General features: G+C 34.6%; 3 protein-coding genes across 4 annotated transcripts; 1 reads left to right on the top strand and 2 right to left on the bottom strand.

Moving 5' to 3' along the window:
• The first annotated feature begins 681 nt into the window (after window positions 1-681).
• Window positions 682-10,655, top strand: LOC124820244 (uncharacterized). Of its 2 annotated transcripts, none has more exons than XM_047291907.2 (22): window positions 682-1,840; window positions 3,079-3,194; window positions 3,328-3,536; window positions 3,876-3,995; window positions 4,305-4,433; window positions 4,527-4,652; window positions 4,840-4,892; window positions 4,976-5,075; window positions 5,168-5,285; window positions 5,402-5,611; window positions 5,717-6,047; window positions 6,630-6,723; window positions 6,951-7,059; window positions 7,301-7,500; window positions 7,607-7,734; window positions 7,866-8,100; window positions 8,714-8,902; window positions 8,986-9,275; window positions 9,360-9,540; window positions 9,611-9,853; window positions 10,068-10,153; window positions 10,264-10,655. In XM_047291907.2, the coding sequence occupies exons 1-22, from the start codon at window positions 1,011-1,013 to the stop codon at window positions 10,409-10,411; spliced, it is 4,245 nt and encodes a 1,414-aa protein (XP_047147863.1). In that variant the 5' UTR covers window positions 682-1,010; the 3' UTR covers window positions 10,412-10,655. The 2 variants fall into 2 exon arrangements, with proteins under 2 accessions (XP_047147863.1, XP_047147862.1); XM_047291906.2 differs by having other exon boundaries at window positions 683-1,840; window positions 7,229-7,500.
• Window positions 10,656-11,481: 826 nt separating this feature from the next.
• On the bottom strand, window positions 11,482-12,923 carry LOC124820245 (AP-4 complex subunit sigma-like). Its single transcript, XM_047291908.2, has 4 exons — window positions 12,737-12,923; window positions 12,270-12,356; window positions 12,010-12,078; window positions 11,482-11,885 (listed from the first exon to the last, which is right to left on the bottom strand). The coding sequence occupies exons 1-4, from the start codon at window positions 12,875-12,877 to the stop codon at window positions 11,751-11,753; spliced, it is 432 nt and encodes a 143-aa protein (XP_047147864.1). The 5' UTR covers window positions 12,878-12,923; the 3' UTR covers window positions 11,482-11,750.
• Window positions 12,924-14,108: 1,185 nt separating this feature from the next.
• LOC124820241 (ATP-dependent 6-phosphofructokinase 7-like) lies at window positions 14,109-18,153 on the bottom strand. The gene is made up of 13 exons (XM_047291903.2): window positions 17,712-18,153; window positions 17,505-17,551; window positions 17,330-17,369; window positions 16,802-16,864; window positions 16,587-16,724; window positions 16,254-16,412; window positions 16,115-16,168; window positions 15,908-15,976; window positions 15,679-15,808; window positions 15,294-15,559; window positions 14,864-14,912; window positions 14,588-14,742; window positions 14,109-14,479 (listed from the first exon to the last, which is right to left on the bottom strand). Exons 1-13 carry the CDS (start codon window positions 17,811-17,813, stop codon window positions 14,333-14,335), a joined length of 1,419 nt encoding a protein of 472 aa, XP_047147859.2. The 5' UTR covers window positions 17,814-18,153; the 3' UTR covers window positions 14,109-14,332.
• Window positions 18,154-20,660: the final 2,507 nt, after the last annotated feature.

Below are 20,660 nucleotides of genomic sequence, written 5' to 3'. Positions count from 1 at the left end.
AGAGAATTTTCATTCCATATTACCAATAAAAACACATGGAAGTATATGTATTCACTTTATGATGGTAAAAAATAATAAAATTATTGTTATTACTATAATTATTAAATGAAATATAAATAATTTATATGATTTTATTATACATAGTTTTTTTATTTATTTTTAGGCAATTTTTTAATTAAAACAATGATTAAAATTTAATGAAACGATCACTTAAATAATAAAATTGGTAAAATAATTTTTTTTATTTAAAAAAGTTTTATATAGAGAGTTAACTTGAAATGGACACCAAAAATCCTTTATATACAGTTTTCATTATAGATAAAAGAATATATTGAAAAGTAGTGTTACAGTTATCTTTGAAAAAAATATTGATAAATAATTTTTAAATAACAAATATTTTATTAACGCCTAATATTTGGTGTAACTCCCTCTAACTATCACATGTTATTACCAGTTATGATAAGATTTATTTTTCTTCTAAGTGGTTTTCTCATAAGATAAGAATTTGATGTGTAACAAACTTTTTTGTGGAAGAAATGAAGAAGTGTTATGGGCTGGGCTGGGCTGGGCTGGGCTGGTGAGCCCAATTCAGTAATGAGCAACTGGTAACGTGAGTAAGAAGAGAAGAGTGAAGTGAAAAGAAGAGAAACGAAAAGAAGAGAAGAAGAAGCGCACGTGCCATACGTGCGTGTTGTTGCCCCCAGCGTATGCAGTTAGCAGCCACCTGTTGAGTTCAGACGCTTGCCATCGTCCCTTTCCGCATTACTCACTTCTCTTTTCCTACACTAACTTAACTTCTTCTGCTACATTTCCTTTATACCTTCTTTTTTGTTCTTCATTATAATAATATTATAATATATATTTTTACAGTTTTCTTCTTCAGCCCTTCTTCAGCCCTTCTTCAATCCAATTCACCATTTCATCAAAATCCAAAAACCCTATTCAGTTATTCCCTTTGGAATCGATTTCAACACTTTATACCTCTCAGTGATGAGTTTGCCTCCTTTTTAATGGCTTACACTCTTCACAAACCTCTTTCACATCTAACCACCTTTTCAATACTCTTATACTTCACTTTATCTTTCGCTTCTCAGAATTCGCACCATGGATTCTCGATCCTCGATTCCGATTTCGACGCGCTATTTGGCGACTACACGCCTCCGGCGCCGCCGCCGCCGCCGCCACTGCCTCATCCGCCCTCGCTCACGTGCCAGGAGGGTCTCAATGGGACGGGCTCGCTCGCCACCACATGCGATCTCAATTCGAGTCTGCTTTTCGACGGCGACGTGTACATAGAAGGGAACGGGAGTTTGAACATACTTCCCGGCGTGAATTTGAGTTGCCCCGTGTTGGGGTGCGCGATTTTGATTAACGTGAGTGGCGAATTTAGTTTGCAGAGTGGTGCTGTTATGGTTGCAGGGACGGTGATGGTGGTTTCGCGGAACGCGAGTTTGTTCAGCGGTTCGTTGATAAACGTGACTGGACTGGCCGGGGCGCCGCCGGCGCAGACGAGCGGGACGCCGTCGGGGACGCAGGGGGCGGGAGGAGGGCACGGAGGGAGAGGCGCCACCTGTGTTTCGGATAATACGAAGCTTCCCGATGATGTTTGGGGTGGGGATGCGTACTCGTGGTCGTCGCTGGATAAGCCGTGGAGTTATGGGAGTAAGGGTGGGACGACTAGTAAGGAGGAGAAGTATGGAGGGGAAGGAGGGGGGAGAATTAAGCTTATTGCTGTTGATTCCGTTGATGTGTCTGGGGATCTCTTGGCAAATGGAGGAGACGGTGGGATCAAAGGTGGAGGAGGTTCTGGTGGCAGCATTTTTATTAAAGCTCATAGAATGTAATGTCTCGTGTCTGCCTTTCAATCTTGATTTTGCATTTTTAATTGGGTTTTATGATAACATCTCTGAAACGTTGGTCTTTAAGGAGCCGAATGACATTGTGATTTATATAGCCTACCTTATGTAGTGGGATGTGGTTTTGTTGTTGATGTTGTCGCAGTATTGTGCTTGGTAGTCAATATAGCCGTAAGTTACTAGGAGTGATTGTATAAGAGAGAAGGTTGAGATTGCATGAAATTTAGAAGAATGGTGAGAATTTCAGCTTAAGGTTTGAGCATGTGTGAAGAAGATTCGTAAAATCTCTCAATTTTGGGATCAAATACTTGGTATCATAATCACTAGAGGCGTAGGAAGTTAGGAAAAACTATTATGAAGGATTTAGAGGTTAATGATTTTGTTATAGACATCATCTGTGATAGAATATTATGGTGTTGTTTGATTAGTGTAGCTGATCTCAGCAAATGGTTTGGTTGTCATTGTTGGTAGTCAGGTCATTGTGATCTCATTCTCGTAGTATGCTGTTGTAACCCTTATTTGTTTTTGCTGAAATACATGTAAATGAGATTGGTGTAGTCTCTTTATTTTTTAATGTTTTTTATTTCTTGTTTTTTGTGCGGAATGCTAAAGAATGTTTGCAGAGTGGTGCAATTATAGTTGAGGTTGTATGAATGGTAGAAAAAATGGTAAAATTTCAGCTGTTGGTTTGCACACTGTGAAGATTTGTAGAATCCCCCAATTATGGGAATAGGTTAGATGCAGGTAGTATAATCGCGAGAAGCAGAGGAGTATAAGTATTAAAAAGTATCTAGGGGACAATGATTTGTCTATACTCTACATACGTGATTTATGATATAATGTAATGTTGTTAATTGATATGTGTGGCACACACGTCTCACCTAATGGGAAAAGCCATGTTGTTACCAATTGGTGTCACTGTCATTATCAACTGATCTCATAGTATGCTATTGTAGCTGTTACGTAGTTTTGCTGAAATATGTAAAAATAAGATTGGTGGAATCTTTTTGTTTTACTGCTTTGTATTTATCCATGTGGTGTGGAATGTTAAAGAATGTTTTCAGAGTGATTGCATGCAATTGAGTAGTTTTCGATATGCAAAAACTAATCAAACGTTTCACCACTTTCATGAGCTTCAATTATTCTCTATTTTTGTGTAATTTCAGGTTTCTTGACCTAAATAAAATAGTTTGTAACTATTCATGTCTTCTACCTAGTGCAGGACTGGAACTGGCACAATCAGTGCCACTGGAGGTGGTGGGTTTGCTGGGGGTGGAGGAGGACGAATTTCAATTAATGTCTTCAGCAGACATGACAATACAAAATTCTTCATTCATGGTGTGCTATGATGATTAATGTTTTAGAAAGCAATACTCTTGTCCTAGTTCAATTTAGAGAAAACTCTCAATATTGTTTTGATTTAAGATAAATAAGTGCATACATATGAAGCTTGTTCTGTTTTCTTTTGCAGGAGGTATTAGTCTTGGATGTTCCGACAATGCAGGTGCTGCTGGGACATATTATGATGCTGTTCCTCGGAGTCTCACCATTTGCAATTATAACTTTTCTACTCAAACTGATACTCTTCTGTTAGAGTTTCCTAAAGTACCTCTTTGGACAAATGTTTATGTCCAGAATCAGGCAAAAGCATTATTTCCTTTATATTGGAGTCGTGTTCAGGTGATTCAAATACTGATCTCATTGCCAAATGGAATAACTTACTAATATTAAATACAGTTTAAGTTACTTTATTTTGGATGACTACCTATTGCCTTTTATTCTTGGCCAATGTTTTTATGACTTCTCTGTTGGGTGATAAAATATATTTGAAATAATTACCGGGAACTGATAGGCAACAGACAAAGCAAATTTCATATATTTAGTTAATATTAGAACTTTATAAGGAAGTTAGATTGCTTTATTTTAAGAGCTGTTATTGGGTTTTTTAGTTCCATCTTTTGCATAATCACATTTGAGAATTTGAAGGATATCCAAAATACCATTTTTATTAACTTGCAGGTTGGTGGACTCATTCGTTTGACTTATGGTGCTGTTTTAAGCTTTGGGCTTGCTCATTATGGTTCATCAGAGTTTGAGTTAATGGCAGAAGAGCTTCTGATGAGTGACTCTGTAGTCAAGGTAAGTAGAAGTATAAGGCCTCTTTCTCTTGGAACAGTTGTATTTTTTCATTTGGGTTCAGGCACTTTCACAAGCTACTTGCTTCCACTATTGACTTGCTGGGTGCAAACTAAGAACTTCCCATATCGAGTTTGCTATTCATTTCTCTTGTTTCCATTTTTTTTTCCTTTCAAAAATCATATCTTACAAACTAAATCTGAAAGTTATTAGTTTAGTATTTATATGTATGGGATAGTTTATTTTAAGAGACTGATGATGTCTTCACATTCATGATCTTTTTACCTTTTTTTTTTTTGTTTTTTAAATTAGATATATGGAGCTCTTCGTATGTCTGTCAAGATTCATCTGATGTTGAATTCCAAGATGTATATAGATGCCAATGGTGATCCAATTGTTGCAACATCCTTACTTGAAGCTAGCAACTTGGTAGTTCTGAAGGTTGTCATCCCATTGTATATATTTTCTCGTTTCCAGCTCAACTTTAATTTGAATTGCTTATTCTGAGATGCCAAATCATGTGGCGTTTATCAGGAGTCATCTGTTATTCATTCTAGTGCAAATTTGGGAGTTCATGGGCAAGGATATTTGAACTTGTCTGGGGCTGGAAACTTGATTGAAGCGCAACATCTGGTTTTGTCATTGTTTTATAGTATAAATGTAAGTTAAGGTCTTTCGTGCTCATAGTATATTTGAACTTGTCTGGAGCTGGAAACCTGTATTGTTCCCTGTATATTTGTGACTTGGGATTGTGAAATTTTTAAAATTGATTTACTGACCCTTGAACCGTGGAGCTGTATTATTATATCTGTGCTAATTCATTAACCATCATCTTTGAAACGAAAAGGTTGGACCTGGATCTGTTTTAAGAGGACCTTTAGAGGCTTCTGGTGATAACATGTAAGTTTATGCAGTGCACGATAAGAAAGTTTTGGCACAAATTTCTGTATTGAATATTTTATTTTGTCACTGTAAAATGCCAGGACTCCACAACTCTACTGTGAAGTTGAAAATTGTCCTCTGGAATTGCTACATCCACCTGAAGATTGCAATGTTAATTCCTCACTTGCTTTCACACTTCAGGTTTTTCTTTAGTCCCCATAAAAACTGAAATCCTTATATTGGTCAGATCACTTTGTAAAATGGATAATAGTTGTAATGGGTTTCTACTGCAGATATGTCGTGTTGAAGATGTTTTTGTTGAAGGCATCATAACAGGTTCCGTTGTGCACTTTCACTGGGTTAGAAATGTAGATGTTTCTTATTCAGGAAAAATCAGTGTGTCTGGGCTAGGTATTGTCATTTCCTCTAAATGCTTTGCTCCATACCGAGTTCCATACATCACTTGATAGTTTGCATTATGTTATGATGTCTTATTAAATTTTTATTGTTATTTCAACCATTTACAGGCTGTACTGGTGGATTAGGTAGGGGAAGGTATATTGAAAATGGAATTGGTGGTGGAGGTGGACATGGAGGATACGGTGGGGATGGATATTACAATGGAAATTTCATTGAAGGTGGCTCCACATATGGGGATGTTGATTTGCCATGTGAGCTTGGCAGTGGCAGTGGAAATAGTAGCTTAGCTGGGGCAACTGCGGGTGGTGGCATCATTGGTAAGATTGAATTAAAATTTAGTTATGACAGAACAAATATTGTTACTCAGCGTTTTTAGGTGAAAGAAAGGGTGATTTTGTCTAATTATTTATTTTCTTTGACAGTGATGGGTTCTCTGGAGCACTTATTGTCAAGTTTGACTTTGAATGGAGCTCTTAGAGCTGATGGAGAGAGCTTTGGAGATGACGCAAGAGGGAAGGATGGGGGGGCTACTTCAAGCATTGGTCCTGGTGGTGGTTCTGGTGGAACTGTTCTTTTATTTGTTCAGACTTTGGTACTTGGTGACTATTCTATAATCTCAGCTGGTGGTGGACAAGGTGGTCCTAGCGGTGGTGGGGGTGGAGGTGGTGGAAGAGTTCACTTTCATTGGTCTAATATTCCAGCTGGAGATGAATACATTCCTTTAGCAAGTGGAAAGGGAAGCATTATTACTGGGTTGGTATTATAGCAAAGTATACTTATAATATACTGCTTTTGTTTTAAGCGGTTGTGACTGAAGATTTGTTTGTTTGTCCTAGTTCATGGATTATTTGATTCTTAGAGTTAGAAGCTGGTTTATGATTATTGAATTGGTGTTGCAAATATCATTGCTGGGTGTAGTTTTTTTGGCTTCTGTTGTTCGATAAATCCAAGAGGTCTCTAACCAGAGTGATTTTCTAGTGTTACTCTGTAGATAAATTGATGCATACTTGAATATGTTACCCGAAGGAGAAACTGGGGGTTTTCTTTTTGGTAGGGGATGTGGCTGTAAATTTGAAATCAAAACATTTCACGGTCGTCTGTTGTTGCTCCTTAAATTGAATTGCAAGGATTATGTGTTGTAACATAGACTTTATGCTTTGACTTTTTCATAACTTACATATATTGTCCAGCCGACCTGGACCATACCTTCCAACTCTTTTTTGGGTTTTGGATTGTTTTTACCTAGTGTAAGTCATGGGCATGTGCATTCATGTGTGCTTAAAGTTTCATGTCTCTGGACCTGCTTGGTTGAGTTTTTTTTTTTTCTCATTACAGAGGAGGATTTGGTGGAGGTCAGGGCCTTCCTGGAAAAAATGGATCTGTCAGTGGAACTGCTTGTCCCAGAGGGCTTTATGGTATCTTTTGTGAGGTACATGAACAACCATCCTTTGCAATTTTCAGTAATTATTTATGTAGTTGGAATGAGATTTAAAGGATTAGGTGGCTCGATCATGAACTTGAGTTCTTTGAGATTGTTTTCTGTTACATAATTTTATAAATAAATCGGTGAATTCCTGTTTCATAGTTGAAATGAAATTTTAAAGATCAACTTCTCAGTTGCTTTGTCTTGGTTGCCTGCATTTAACTGTGTTGCAGGAATGCCCTGTTGGTACATATAAAAATGTCACTGGATCTGACAAGGCTCTTTGTCATGATTGTCCACCTCATGAGCTTCCGTATCGTGCCATTTATATTCCTGTTCGAGGTATTTTTAATAATAAGTTTGTTTTCATCACACCTGAATGGAAGAATAAAGGCCAAGTTATTTAAGTGTGTGCTTTTACTTAGAAGGTTTTCTAATAATCTCATTTTATGATGATAGAATTTATTGCATAAACTTCAATTGATTTGATTTCCCATTTCCTTTTCAAAAGGTGGTGTGGCAGAGACTCCCTGTCCATATAAGTGCTTATCTGATAGATATCACATGCCAAACTGTTATACAGCTTTTGAAGAGTTGGTATACACTTTTGGTGGGCCGTGGCTTTTTGGTCTTCTACTGTTAGGCCTTCTTATCCTGCTTGCTATAGTTCTCAGTTTTGCACGAATGAAATATGTGGCTGGGGATGATTTACCAGCCGTTACACCTGCTCGAAATGACACTCGATTGAATCACTCTTTTCCTTTTCTGGAATCACTGAATGAGGTTCATAACAAACTTCTTCCTTGTGAATCTCATGGACACTCTCCACCTTTGGAACTCGGTTCAATGTTACAATCAAGTTTAACCTTGTGTTTCTGTATTCTTTCAGATAATGGAAACAAACCGAAATGAGGAATCTCAGAGTCATGTGCACCGGTTGTATTTCCAGGGTCCAAATACATTCAGTGAACCGTGGCATCTACCTCATTGTCCTCCAGAGCAAGTAAAAGATATTGTGTATGCTTCTGTTTCATTAAAATATAAATGTATTTAGTATTTTAGTTTTGAACACCCCCTGCAAGAGGCTTTAGTTCATGATATGCCTTAAAGTTGAACTTTTTAAATATTAAGTATATCACCTATTGCAGATATGAAGATGCCTTCAATAGATTTGTGGATGACATCAATAGTTTAGCCACTTATCACTGGTGGGAAGGGTCTATTTATAGTATCCTTTGCATCATTGCATACCCCCTTGCTTGGTCATGGCTTCAGAGGTGTCGCCGAAATAAATTACAGAAACTTCGAGAATTTGTTCGATCAGAATATGATCACGCATGCTTGCGCTCTTGCCGTTCTCGAGCACTCTATGAAGGGCTGAAGGTACTTCGTATTTAATTTTATGAATTTTTTTCCTTACCTTAAGTGGGACTCTGCGGTCCTTGCATACTAAGTTATGTTGCAGCTCATTCATGCCCTGCTGAACTTAATCTGCAATGTGTTCATATAATTTAAAATATCTGTAAGCTAAACATGTTTCCTTTATAATACGTTAGTTGACCTGGTGATAGAACTGGATCAGTGTTTATAAACAGAAACCATTTGTCCCTGGATCTGTATCAATGAGATAGAAGATCAGGGATGAGGGGAATATGGATATGCTGTATTACAAAACTCTTGGAGCCTTCTAGGTGTTCAAGTCTTTGAGAGACCAGAATTTTCTCTACCAAATTCCAGTCCAAAACCGAAACACTCCTCACTATCATTTCCCTCCTACTAATTATACTGTTCAACTTATGGTTCTAATTAACTATGTTGATGCATGTTTTCCAGGATATCTAAAACTTGTTTTTTTTCATGGACGTTTTTGTTTGTTAATTTTAACATGTTTGATTCTTCAGTTGTTTTTACCTTATTCTCTCTCTGTCAAATGCAGGGATTTTTATTTATTAAAAATTAGAATCTGTCAATGGTTAATTACTCTGTCATGTTACAGGTAGCTGCAACATCTGATTTGATGCTGGCATATCTGGACTTCTTTCTTGGTGGGGATGAGAAAAGACCTGATCTGCCTCCTCGTCTTTGTCAGAGATTTCCCATGTCTATCATTTTTGGAGGAGATGGAAGTTACACGAGTCCTTTCTCTCTTCTTAGTGATAATATTCTTACTAGCATCATGAGTCAGGTTTGCTCAACTTAGAACTTAGCCTTTTTTGTGAAATCCTGAGCGTTTATTTTGTTGGCTGATTATGTTTTTCTGCTCCCTAGGCTGTTCCACCAACTATATGGTATCGATTAGTGGCTGGTCTCAATGCCCAATTACGCCTGGTTCGCCGTGGACATCTAAAAATAACTTTTGGCCCTGTTATCAGCTGGCTTGATATATATGCTAACCCTAAGTTGGTTGCATATGGGGTACGTGTTGATCTTGCATGGTTTCAGCCTACAGCATCGGGATATTGCCAATTTGGAATCGTCGTATATGCTATTGAGAATGAAAGCATGTCCTCATCATGCGAAGGTTATGATGATTCAAGAATAACTGAGAAGCAAACATGGTAATACTATAACTTATTATTTATCTTGTTGATAATTTTATGAAACTTAAAATTACTTTCTAAGGAATGCTTTGTTATGTGCAGTTTACTTTCAAGTCCCAGAAACCCAGTGCATCGCATGACAAGCAATGAACACCTGATGATGCCTAGAAGGATGTCTGGTGGCATATTGCATGCTAAAAGCCTAAGAACACTTAAAGAGAAGAAAACTGTATACTATCCGTTTGCTTTTATTATTTATAATACAAAGCCTTTGGGTCATCAGGTATTAAAATATTTCCCTTGTCAACTGCATGTTATCCCTGAGACGATTTCTAACTCTCGTTTTATTGCAGGATCTAGTTGGTCTGGTTATCTCTATACTTCTGCTGGGAGATTTTATCTTAGTATTGCTCACCTTACTTCAGATGTACTCACTTTCGCTGTTGAGCTTCTTCTTAGTTTTATTTGTCCTCCCTCTTGGTGTCCTATTTCCATTTCCATCTGGAATCAGTGCTTTGTTTAGTCAGGGACCTAAGCGATCAGCTGGGCTTGCTCGACTCTATGCTTTGTGGAATCTAATGTCATTAGTCAACGTTGTAAGTTGTGCTAAACTGTACCTGTTTCTAACTAGTTTTTAACGTGAAACAATAGTTCGAAGTGTAACCACTATGGAATTGTTTAGTTTACCTGCATTCTAAGAGTGTACTACATAGTTTTCGTTGTATTTCAATTTCATTCAAAGTGGTGTCAAATAGGCTCTCAAGTATTTGTTTAGATCTTTGACAATAAATTGGGGTCTCTTTGAAACAGGTAGTTGCTTTCTTTTGTGGATTTATACATTATACAATTCATTCTCATAACAAGCTTTCTACCTTTCAATCCTGGAGTTTTAGCATGTAAGTAGCTGTTATATTTTTTTCATTAACAATAATTTTAGCAGATACACAGATTTGTTTTCTGTCCCTATTTGACACTTTTGCTTATGTGTTATGCTGGGTCATTTCAGGGATGAAAGTGAATGGTGGATTCTTCCTTCTGGACTGGCCCTCTGTAAAATTATTCAAGCGCGCCTTGTTGATTGTCATGTGGCCAACCAGGAAATACAAGATCCCTCATTGTATAGTAGTGACACTAACGTATTCTGGAATTCTTGAAAGTTTTACTATTTTGCTTTCCTTTTGTATTTATTAAAGTGTAAAGCTTAAATGGGTGGGAGCAGTCACTAAGTGACACTGTAAATTTTATAAACGTTAGGAAAAGATTCAGTAAAATGTGTCGTATGGAATGGGTTGGTTATATTGTCTTTGATGATCAGTTACTATAGCTGTACAATTGAGAATAATTCAAGGCTTCAGCCATTCTGTAAGGGTTGGCGACTATGTCAAAATATGCATCTGACATCTGTGATCTCATTTTAGTTATACCTAGACTGGAAGTTTAAAGATGATATTGTAGATTAACATAGAGCATTGCAAATTACATTATGAACAATTCAAAAATTATCCATTCAACAACTGACAGTTTATTAGGAGAAGCGGACATATGATGAGAAACAAGGAAACATAATCTCAGGATAGAGCAAAAAGTCAATAGCATTGTGTATCATCCACATCAAAGACGTTTTTCTAAGATAAGATTTATCAAGTTTCTTGATTTTTAATAAATTACTGGTGAAAATGTTTCTAACATTTCTCTTTTAATATATGATCACACAAGTATTGGGTTGGAATAACAGACATGTATGTTAGAGCTTACAGCCTTCTCATTCACTTCATTTACATTCAATGTGTACTTAGCATAGTCTTTAAAAATACAATTAATCATGATTTACATTAAATGTACCAAGCCAAGTTAGGGAAACTTTCTATTCTCTATATACAAAATGTCACAAACTTGTGGAACACATTTTGCGGTCGTCAAGGAATATAAATCATCAAACACGATAGTGCACATGCACATTGTTTTGGCTCGAGGAAATTCCAATCTCTCTATATATATGTGTGTGACCGCGCGTGTTACGATAAAATTACATTAACATATTGTAATAAGAAGTCGGGTGCTTTTGACGTCACATAGTGATGTATAATAGTTGAGGCAAACCAATTACTTGGAAAAAAATATGTATGAAGCTGCTTTATTGATTAAAACAAATAAAAGTTTCAGCTTGAATTTATCTTGTATAAGTATATGAAACTTAAACTGTAAAGACAATTCCATCCGACTTTCGGTTAGCAAGTAAGCAACTTCTGAATTCAGAGTATTGATTACATTAAGTACCATTCAAGTGTTTTTGACCCTTTGAGAACATGATCAACAGTCAATTCATTACAATCAAGGAGGGAGAAAACCAACATGAAAAAAAAAAATTGTTGTTTTTATAGATAAAGAAATTTGGAGATTAACTATTGTAATTCACTTTATTGTACGCTTAAAATAATTGCAAAAGAACCAATATTAATATAAAAATTACCAGGAGTGCTTCTTTTGTTTCTCTTATGAATTTTTATCCACAAGTTGAATTGGAGTCAGGATACTTGCTTTGTTTGTCTCCACAATGCAACCATTCATGACCATTTCCTCCAACATAAAATGAACCTTCTCTAAATGAAACATGATATCTAGTTCACACTGCAAATTTAAGTGCAGACAAGAAATGTGGAAGCTAAAATCAGGAAATGGAAGGAAGAAAATACATTTGGAAAGTATGGCAGGGAGAGAAAAAACGTAAATCTCCAATTCCAGCGGTACTTACCACATTGCCAAAGTGTCGATCCATTGTTTCGACCAAAAGATGTATAAACTCCAAAATTGCAAGCTCGTTCTGCAAAATCATTCACAGAAGGAATAATGAACAATCTAATAGAAGCAGGTTTCCAGATGATATCATATTTATATACCAAAATTTATACGTTTTAACTTTGTTGAAGCCACGAGCACTTGTAAGAAAGAACATCTTTAAACCTTGTTTGAATCAATTCAGAATGGAAAATACTAAAAAATAACTTGATTTACCTCGGCATTATCGACTCCAACCAGGAAAAACAAGGATGCATAGCGTCTATACACAATTTTATAGTTGCGATGCTCAACAAATGAACACTGTCCATAACGAAAATGCATCAGCTACAACAACTATGTAAATCAATTGTACAGATGAAACATGTAAGAAAGTAAAACTAAAGTCATAGTGACAATAACATATAGTAACCCATAAAGCTAAATATACTTGTAATATTTCTGAATATAAAATCTTTATATTAACACATCAAAATACCATTGAATGTAACTAATCAGAATAAATAATACATACATTATTGCAAACATGATTTCTTGTTAATTGACATCCATTACATTGCCAATCGAAGCGATTGAATCCTAAAAACTAAGAAAATTGTTAAAGAAATTGTCATATTGTTAAATTACATGTGATCTTAAGATGCATGAAAACGCAGAAAAGAGAGAAGGAAACAAGAACATACCTGGTAATCACTACGGGCGAGGCATTTCCGAACAATTTCGCCTTCCAGGGTTCGCCTTTCTTCCAGAGTGAGATACTCATAATACTGTGCAAGGCGAGTCTGTCCTTGCTTGTTCACCATTAACACGAATCTGATACCCATTCCAACGGTTTTTGACAAACACACTCACCTAATGCATTAATCTTTCTCTTTTTTCTTCTCACGAAATATTAATCTATTGGAGAAATTTAATCCACAAAGTAATTTTATTTTTGTCGATTTTTCTATTTTTGCAATTTTTATTTTAATATAAAAGTTTTATGATTTTCGCATTCTCATCACTATTTTATTTAGTTGTTTGTATAAGTATGTATATGTATATTTCTGATATAAAAAATTAATAATTATTTATTCTCAGAAACTTATTGAAAAAACTTGAATTTTAATTTTAATGTCATATCAGATTTATATGTTAATCTTATGATTCACTATATATATCTGAAGCTACTCAATGAAGTTACTCTATAAAAATTCACATGGAATACTATTTCGTAAAAACTATTGAATCTTCTCCTTCAAATGCTAAATCAATTATATATAGTCGGTAAATAAACTTAACAACTAATAGATAATTTATTTTCCTTAATCAAAATCTCGAGTTATAATTTTAGATATAGTAAAAGCTTATCAGAATCACCCTGACATTTCTAATTCAAATAGGAATATTTCTAATGGAACATCGTATTCTAAATTGAAGAAATTTAATTGGTCAACTAACGTAAAATGAAATTAGGTAAACATAAATCCTCTTAATAAGCCTATTTTCTCTACCTTGACTACAACAACATCCTTCTTGAACTATCAATCTTTCATTCAAAGTGCTTACAAATTGACTTTTGTAGCAAAGACAAATGTAATGTAAACAAAACTCAATCTTGAAAGTCATGATCATGATGATGATGATAGTTGAACTATGAACATACATTGAATTCTTGTGGAAATTGGTGTTGGTAATTTACTTGACAAAGGGGTTCTATAAATGTTATCAGTTTACACGGTTTCTAATATCTACTTTTAATCTCTTATAATTAAAAGTGATTATTTTAATCTCTCGTAATTAAAAGTGATTATTTTCATCTGCTAATTTAGAAATAAACAACTTTTAGTCCACATCGGCGACCTAAACAATTACAAAACATTCAAAGACCATCGAGTTATTTTTCCAAAGTGAATAAAAGAATATTAAAGCTTTTGAGTTTCTCTTTTCAACCCGTTTACCCAATACTACATAGATTCACCGCATGTTCAAGGTTCAACGTTGAAGCATTCAACGCACGCGTATATGAACTACTTGTAAAAATAACCACCACATTATTCGTTGAGACTTAGGATATATACTAATTACAATGCATAATAAAAGAATAATACAATGAATATATTCAAGCTTTCCACGGCCATCTTTTTTTGGACATGGAAGAGGAAAAAGAAAACTCAAATATGTTCTACTTACAATGCAAGATATGAAACAGGAAACGAATATAGTAACATGATGTACATAGCAGGTGAAAAATGTTGTTGACTTCTTTCTGAGCCAAATGGTTATTTGAACGAATGGTCTTACTGCTGCTCCCCGGTTGGTTCCTCTTCCCTCTTTTCTTCAGCGGCAATCTTGGAAACCGTAAAGCTGGGTTGATTTGTTGAAGACAAAAGCCTTGCCCACATTCTATCAGTTATCACTACTTTGTTCTGGCCCTCGATGATTCTCTGCATTACAAGTTAATTCTCTTCAAAACTAGCTTTATGGAAAAGTTTAATAAATTCATTATGTTTTTAAGAAATTAATCATATCTATGCTGCAGAAGCACAACTCACATAAAAGGGTATGTACGTTTGCCTTCCATTGACAAGCCCACTGGTAAAGCCAGTGTAACCGGCCATGGCTCCATGAACAGCACTTTGAGCAAGAAGAGTGCAGTACACGTTGTCAGAAGCATTGCTTGGAACAGCACGGATCATATATGTTGGATCTGCCACAGTAAAAAATTGTGCAATGTTTGGTATTTCCTCCTTTTAGTATGCATACATAAATATTCTTGCACAAACATATACACATGCATATATAGGTATTTAGTTTTTATGTTCGCAAACCTATATATTTCAGATTTATGTGCATTATCTTCAGCCTGGAAAAATGTTCCTGCAAGATCAAAGATTCAACATGCTTAATATAAGCGGTGGAGAACATCTGCATAAATAATTTCTTCAGTTATAAAATAGCTGTCTATGAGAAGTAAAGCATATTTTTGTCACAGTACACATCCATCAGGGATCATGTGTCCCCCACGAGATCCTTCAAGACTGTCACTTTTTGAGATTCTCATAAACCAAATGCAAATGGGAGTCATTCTTTAGAACAACTTTTTCAAGGTTTCACAAAGAAATCAATCATCAATTGAAAACCAAAATCTGAACTTTGTTTCAAACTTAGCCAAATCAGAATCTGAAATAAAGAAGAATCAAGAGGATAACGTAGTCAAAAGTCACATTTGAGATATCCAGAATAGAAAACAATCGACACCTTTATCTTTTGGGATATCCATAGCCCGACATCTTGGAGAAGTTTGTTGCCAGAAGCATCCTGTTTCTGCAAGGATTGCATGCTCTCAGAAACAAGTTCCTGTCCTGCCCCTTCAGCAATCACAATAACCATGTGGCCATTTTCTTTCAGTCTTCTCTCTACAAACTCAAAAAGTCCTCCTGGACCTTCAAGGTGGAAGGGTGACTCTGGAATCAAGCAACAGTCCACATCCCTACTGGCCAGAGTAGCATACATTGCAATAAACCCTGCACCATGAATCCACAATAAAGCATACACGAACGGGAAGTTGGATTTGATAATTATTACATCAAGAAAAGAACTTAAATGGTACGTTATATCCCATGCCAATCTACAAGACTCTTACCGCTATACCGGCCCATCAGCTTGACAACACCTATGCCATTTTCACCACTTTCAGCCTCAACATGTGCTGCATTTATAGCGCGTTGAGCCTCCTCAACAGCTGTGTCAAAGCCGAAGGACTTATCAATAACCTATTGAGCAAGAGACAACATAAAACAATTTTACAAGTTAATGATGCTAATGGATTCAGAGAAATAACTACAAGAGTTGCTATCCACCAAGAGATATACCGGGATGTCATTATCTATGGTTTTCGGGATTCCTACAACTGCAACTTTAAGATGTCGCCTTCTAATTTCCTGCGCGGATAATCAGGATGCGTTGTTAATAAATTGCTACTTTCATGAAATCAATTTCATAATCACAGATGTCAAATGTCAAATGTAAAATATCAACATTCAATAGTGTAATATCCTTATCATTCAAGGTGTATATACCTCAAAAATCCTATCTGCACCTCTCTGAGTACCATCTCCCCCAATTATGTAAACCTGAAATTGCTCGAATTATTAGACTGATATTACTAGATTCAAAGTGAAGTTATATATGTCGTAATAGAGAGAATGAGGCACATACCTGATTAATTCCCCGATCTTGAATACTGTCAACTATCTTAGTGGTGTCATGTCCACCTCTTGATGAACCAAGGATAGTTCCCCCACGCTTGTGTATATCATTCACGCTTTTAGGAGTTAGAGCTATAGTATTGTGAGCATAGAAACCCTTGTATCCTCCCTTCAAATCACAGTATTTTTCAGTTAACGAGACTAATACAAATCAAACGATTAGAATTATTGTAAATTTGTTCTATCAGAATTCAGGAGTGCATTTGAATTTACATTCGTTGCCTTTCTAATCAACAGGAGAAAATGAGTTTGTTTGGAATATCATCAAAACTATTACACTTACATTGATTCCCAAAATTTTCTTGACACCATACATGTGATATAGTGCACATACTAGTTCCCTAATCACGGTGTTTAGCCCAGGACATAGACCACCACATGTCACAATTGCAGCCTGAACATCATCTGAGTCGAAATACACCTGGATATCCACCATCATACGCTCATAAATACAAAAATGGCACCTCCAAAGATAAAGCCACACACACCAAAACATACCTTTTGACGAGGTCCGGCACGCCGAAAATGTACACCTCTTGGACTATCTTTATTAGCGATTATCTGTCATGACATAAAGTAATGCACCGGTGTTAAATTGCAACAACCAACTTGTACCAGAATCTCTCGTGCTATCATTTTCCAATTCAATTTAAACCAGTCCAACCGTGATCCCATGATGTCCATTACTAGCATGGAGAAAACGTGAATTAGATACGAGATGCGTTTTATACTCTATTTACAAGGTGGTTACTTTTCTTTTCTGTTTTTTCCTTTCGATAACTAGGATCCGATGACGTTTCGTATTCGGAGAAATCGTGAATTCTCGAGATATACGTGTACTCATAAAGACACAGGTTTAGTTTATTATTATTATATTATTATTATAATAAGAATATTATTTATAAGATTCCCGAGACATAATATGTTCAAATCAGAGCCCCTTTGGTTAATGCGTGATAAAATCATCCAAAAAAGGAGAAGGAAAATTCACCGGAAAAAACAATATATAACATAATAAAATCTAACCTTCTGCGGAACACTATCATCGACGTGAACGAAATACTGTCTGAGAAGTGGCAAGTAAATTAAAATTGTGAGACAAAAAGTAAGCGTAAACAAGCATAATAAGAAAAAGCAAAAAAAAAAAAAAAGTAGAAGAAAGAAGAGATAAACTTATTTTTCACATCGATATGAAACTTACTTGACAACTGAGTAAGCAGGATTGATCTGCAAAGGATTAGTATATGTCTGCGAGAGAGTTACAGAAAAATGATACATTAATGGAGTAATTAAGTAGATAAAGTTACAAAGAGAGATGAAGAGAAAGAGAAAAAGGCTATGCGGTGGAGAAGAAGCACTTTTTGAGAGGGCGTAGGAGAAAGGTAAAAAGTGGTGAACGACGACGTACTGGCAAGTCAGGGATGTAATCAGCCATATGTGGAACATCTTCCAAGACATAACCTGCGGTGCCTCTAACGATCTTAGGCTTTGAATTCGGTGAGGAACCCATGATGTTGTTGTAACGTTAGGGAGAGAGGCGAAAAGAGGTTGTGTTATTGTGATTGAGGAAAGAAAATGATGCGTGGAATTAAGGTGGATCAGAGAAAGGTGGTGTTGCTTATTTATAGTAAAGGGTGTGGTGCTTCACCAATGCAAAATGTGGAAGGAAGGAAGGAAGGAAGGAAGGAAGGAACGAGTGATAATAACGAAACAGAAATACAATAAATAAGGAATGAATATAGAGAGTGCCCTCCAAAAGGGGTTCCCCGAAACTTAGGGCAGCTTTTGGTTTAGCAAGTTCGTGATTTCACGGTTGAAAAGCAAAAAGAGAAACTCAAATGCTTTCCAAAGTCTACGCTTTGACGCAGAGATGCAAATGGTATAGAGTCCAACAGCTTCATCTTTCGGAGAACTTCCCACCATTCAACTAAATTCAACACACTAACTTTTACACACAACATTACACAAATCACCCAAAATATTCATTACACAAATTTCTTCACATATTTACAGTATTTGTTGTCTTTTGAAGTTTTTATAAAATATTTTTTTTAAATCTCACGTAAATTAGATATATACTATAGACGTATGTTATGTAGTAAGATATTTTAAAATGTACACCGAAACAACGTAAATTTCACTTTATAAATAAGTTTTGTAATATTAACTTCAACTTAAAGTTTAATATATTGTTTTATCCGTTATTTTGTAAAATTGAATTAGTTTACTCTTAACGAATGAATATGTGTTAAAGTATCATTTTTTTTTTTAAGTAAAAATAATATGATACACATTGATATTTATTTGATACACTTAACAAAGATAAATTGGTCTTAAAATTGTGAAAGTTTAAAAGAAAAAAGAAAAGACAAAGAAATGTAATATCAAATGAGTGTAAAAAATTATGTGTGTTTTCTTGTATTACAACTTGGTATTCCTAACATATTAAAAAATGTTTTTTTAATACTTTTTAAATTATTACAAATAACTAATGTAAAAATAAAAATTAATTTTGAGTAAAATTTTACGGAATCTATAAAGATTTCAATCTTACTACTGTACTATACAGGACGGACTGATCCTGAACCAATTTGTCTTTTCTTCCCCGCCGGTTCCTGGGCGGGGTTTTCTAAATTAATGTAATAGTATAAAAATAGAAAGTTTAGATAGTAAATATATTTAACTGATTAAATTTTTTTAAGTTTACTAAATAGTATATGTATAAATACATTAAAATTTTAAAGAATATTAAACAGTTTAGAGAATATTACAAAATTGTTGACTCTTATAATCTGCCTCTTGCTTCTCAATGATAGCCAATCAAACCATTTATAGAATATATTTTTTAGATAAATAAAATAAGAATATTTATATACAAAATTCCAGAAACCTTTCACAATTTTTACAGTGCATTTGTTAAGTGTAATAAAAAATTGTTTGGATCAGTCAAAAGAAATTATACTGAATATTAGTGCAGTCATAGAAAAGGTGTGTAGGGGAGGCACCGTTCTTTTAGGAGTCATTATTACCTTTCAATTTAATTTGTTTGTATGGACCAGACTATAAGCCTTCTTTGACAAAGAAAAGAAAAAAAAAAGAAATATATAAGTAGGAAAAGAACAAAATATACAAGAACTATGATAAGAATATTAGTTATTTTTGATTTCAAAGACAGCTAAATAAATGTTTCGTAAAAGTTCATTTGTCTTTATATACAAAATGAATATCAATTTTTTTATACTCGTAAATTGAGATAACTTGGATTGTTTATAAATAATTTTATTAATTAGAAAATTTAAGATTGTGTTTAAATTTTAGATTACTAAAATGAAAAAATTTTGAATAACATATAAAAAGTACAAATTTATTGTTTTAAATTTAGATTAGAATTGTGCCAATCTTATATAATTTGATTTGTGTTTTATTAGTGTTAAATTTGTTTGTATCATCTAAATTTCATAAACAACAAACGTGAGATAAGAGAATAAATCATGAAAATATAAAATTATATCTTATTAACAAAGCCTTCCCACCTTCACGTTTATGGTCACTTCACACTAGGAAGAGAGGAAATGATGAAAAAAATTCTAAAAGTATTAAATGATTCCAAATTGACAAAAGATCTTTCACCTTATTTTTAATGTTTGAGACGTCTCATAACTCAGTGAGTAAAAACTTAGTTGGTTATATAGAACTAAGAAAAAATAGAAAATTTATTCTTTAATAAAAAATCAACAAAAAGGCAACAATTTTATCATATAGTATAATGTTATCTCTAATACTCCTCGTAAGGAAGTTGTGAAGAAGGTCTTTTAAACCTAACTTAAAAATATTATCTTAAAAAACAGTCAGATATAAGAATTTAGTGAACATATCAATAAGTGGGTGTGTAGAAAAAACATTAGACAAGACAATGATACCTTCAAGAATTTTAGTATGGACAAAGTGACAGTCTACTTTGATGTGTTTTGTTCATCAAATGTAAGATTTTTTTACCAACTTAATAGTAGTTTGGTTGTCACTAAAAGTAGGAAAAGACAAAGCAATATCCAGAGATAAATCATTAGTAATATATTTGAGTCATTTCAGTTTGCAAGCAATAGTGACTAAGGCTTGGATTTTGTTGGAATTTTGAAATGGGTAAAATATTCCTGTACTAGGCGCATCTTGAATTACTTGAGAATGCATAAAGCAACTTGCATGTGATAATTGTGTGGCTTGGATATAAACTAACTTATTTGTTGCATAATAAAACTAATGTCTAATCTAGTATTTATTATGTATATCAATTGATTGACTAGTCTCTTTGAAAGTTGTAGTGAGATATACCATAAGTAAATAAATATAAATCAATATG

The sequence above is a fragment of the Vigna umbellata genome, chromosome 1, assembly GCF_029865625.1.
Source record: "Vigna umbellata cultivar VRB3 chromosome 1, Vumbellata_1.0, whole genome shotgun sequence".
In the NCBI taxonomy this organism is placed as follows: Eukaryota; Viridiplantae; Streptophyta; class Magnoliopsida; order Fabales; family Fabaceae; genus Vigna; species Vigna umbellata.
Note: the sequence above shows the minus strand (reverse complement) of the source record. Positions and strands in the feature narration are given on the sequence as shown.

Excerpts from the sequence above, each read along its gene's own strand:
- LOC124820244 (XM_047291906.2), top strand. The coding sequence starts at position 1,011 with ATGGCTTACACTCTTCACAAACCTCTTTCACATCTAACCACCTTTTCA. Across the intron at positions 3,537-3,875 it reads TATATTGGAGTCGTGTTCAG|GTTGGTGGACTCATTCGTTT; the intron begins GTGATTCAAATA and ends ATTAACTTGCAG. Across the intron at positions 9,541-9,610 it reads CAAAGCCTTTGGGTCATCAG|GATCTAGTTGGTCTGGTTAT; the intron begins GTATTAAAATAT and ends GTTTTATTGCAG.
- LOC124820241 (XM_047291903.2), bottom strand. The coding sequence starts at position 17,813 with ATGGGTTCCTCACCGAATTCAAAGCCTAAGATCGTTAGAGGCACCGCA. Across the intron at positions 17,552-17,711 it reads ATTACATCCCTGACTTGCCA|ACATATACTAATCCTTTGCA; the intron begins GTACGTCGTCGT and ends ACTCTCTCGCAG. Across the intron at positions 14,743-14,863 it reads CATAAATCTGAAATATATAG|ATCCAACATATATGATCCGT; the intron begins GTTTGCGAACAT and ends TTACTGTGGCAG.
- LOC124820245 (XM_047291908.2), bottom strand. The coding sequence starts at position 12,877 with ATGGGTATCAGATTCGTGTTAATGGTGAACAAGCAAGGACAGACTCGC. Across the intron at positions 12,357-12,736 it reads TCGCCCGTAGTGATTACCAG|TGTTCATTTGTTGAGCATCG; the intron begins GTATGTTCTTGT and ends CGTTATGGACAG. Across the intron at positions 12,079-12,269 it reads TTGGAGTCGATAATGCCGAG|AACGAGCTTGCAATTTTGGA; the intron begins GTAAATCAAGTT and ends ATGATTTTGCAG.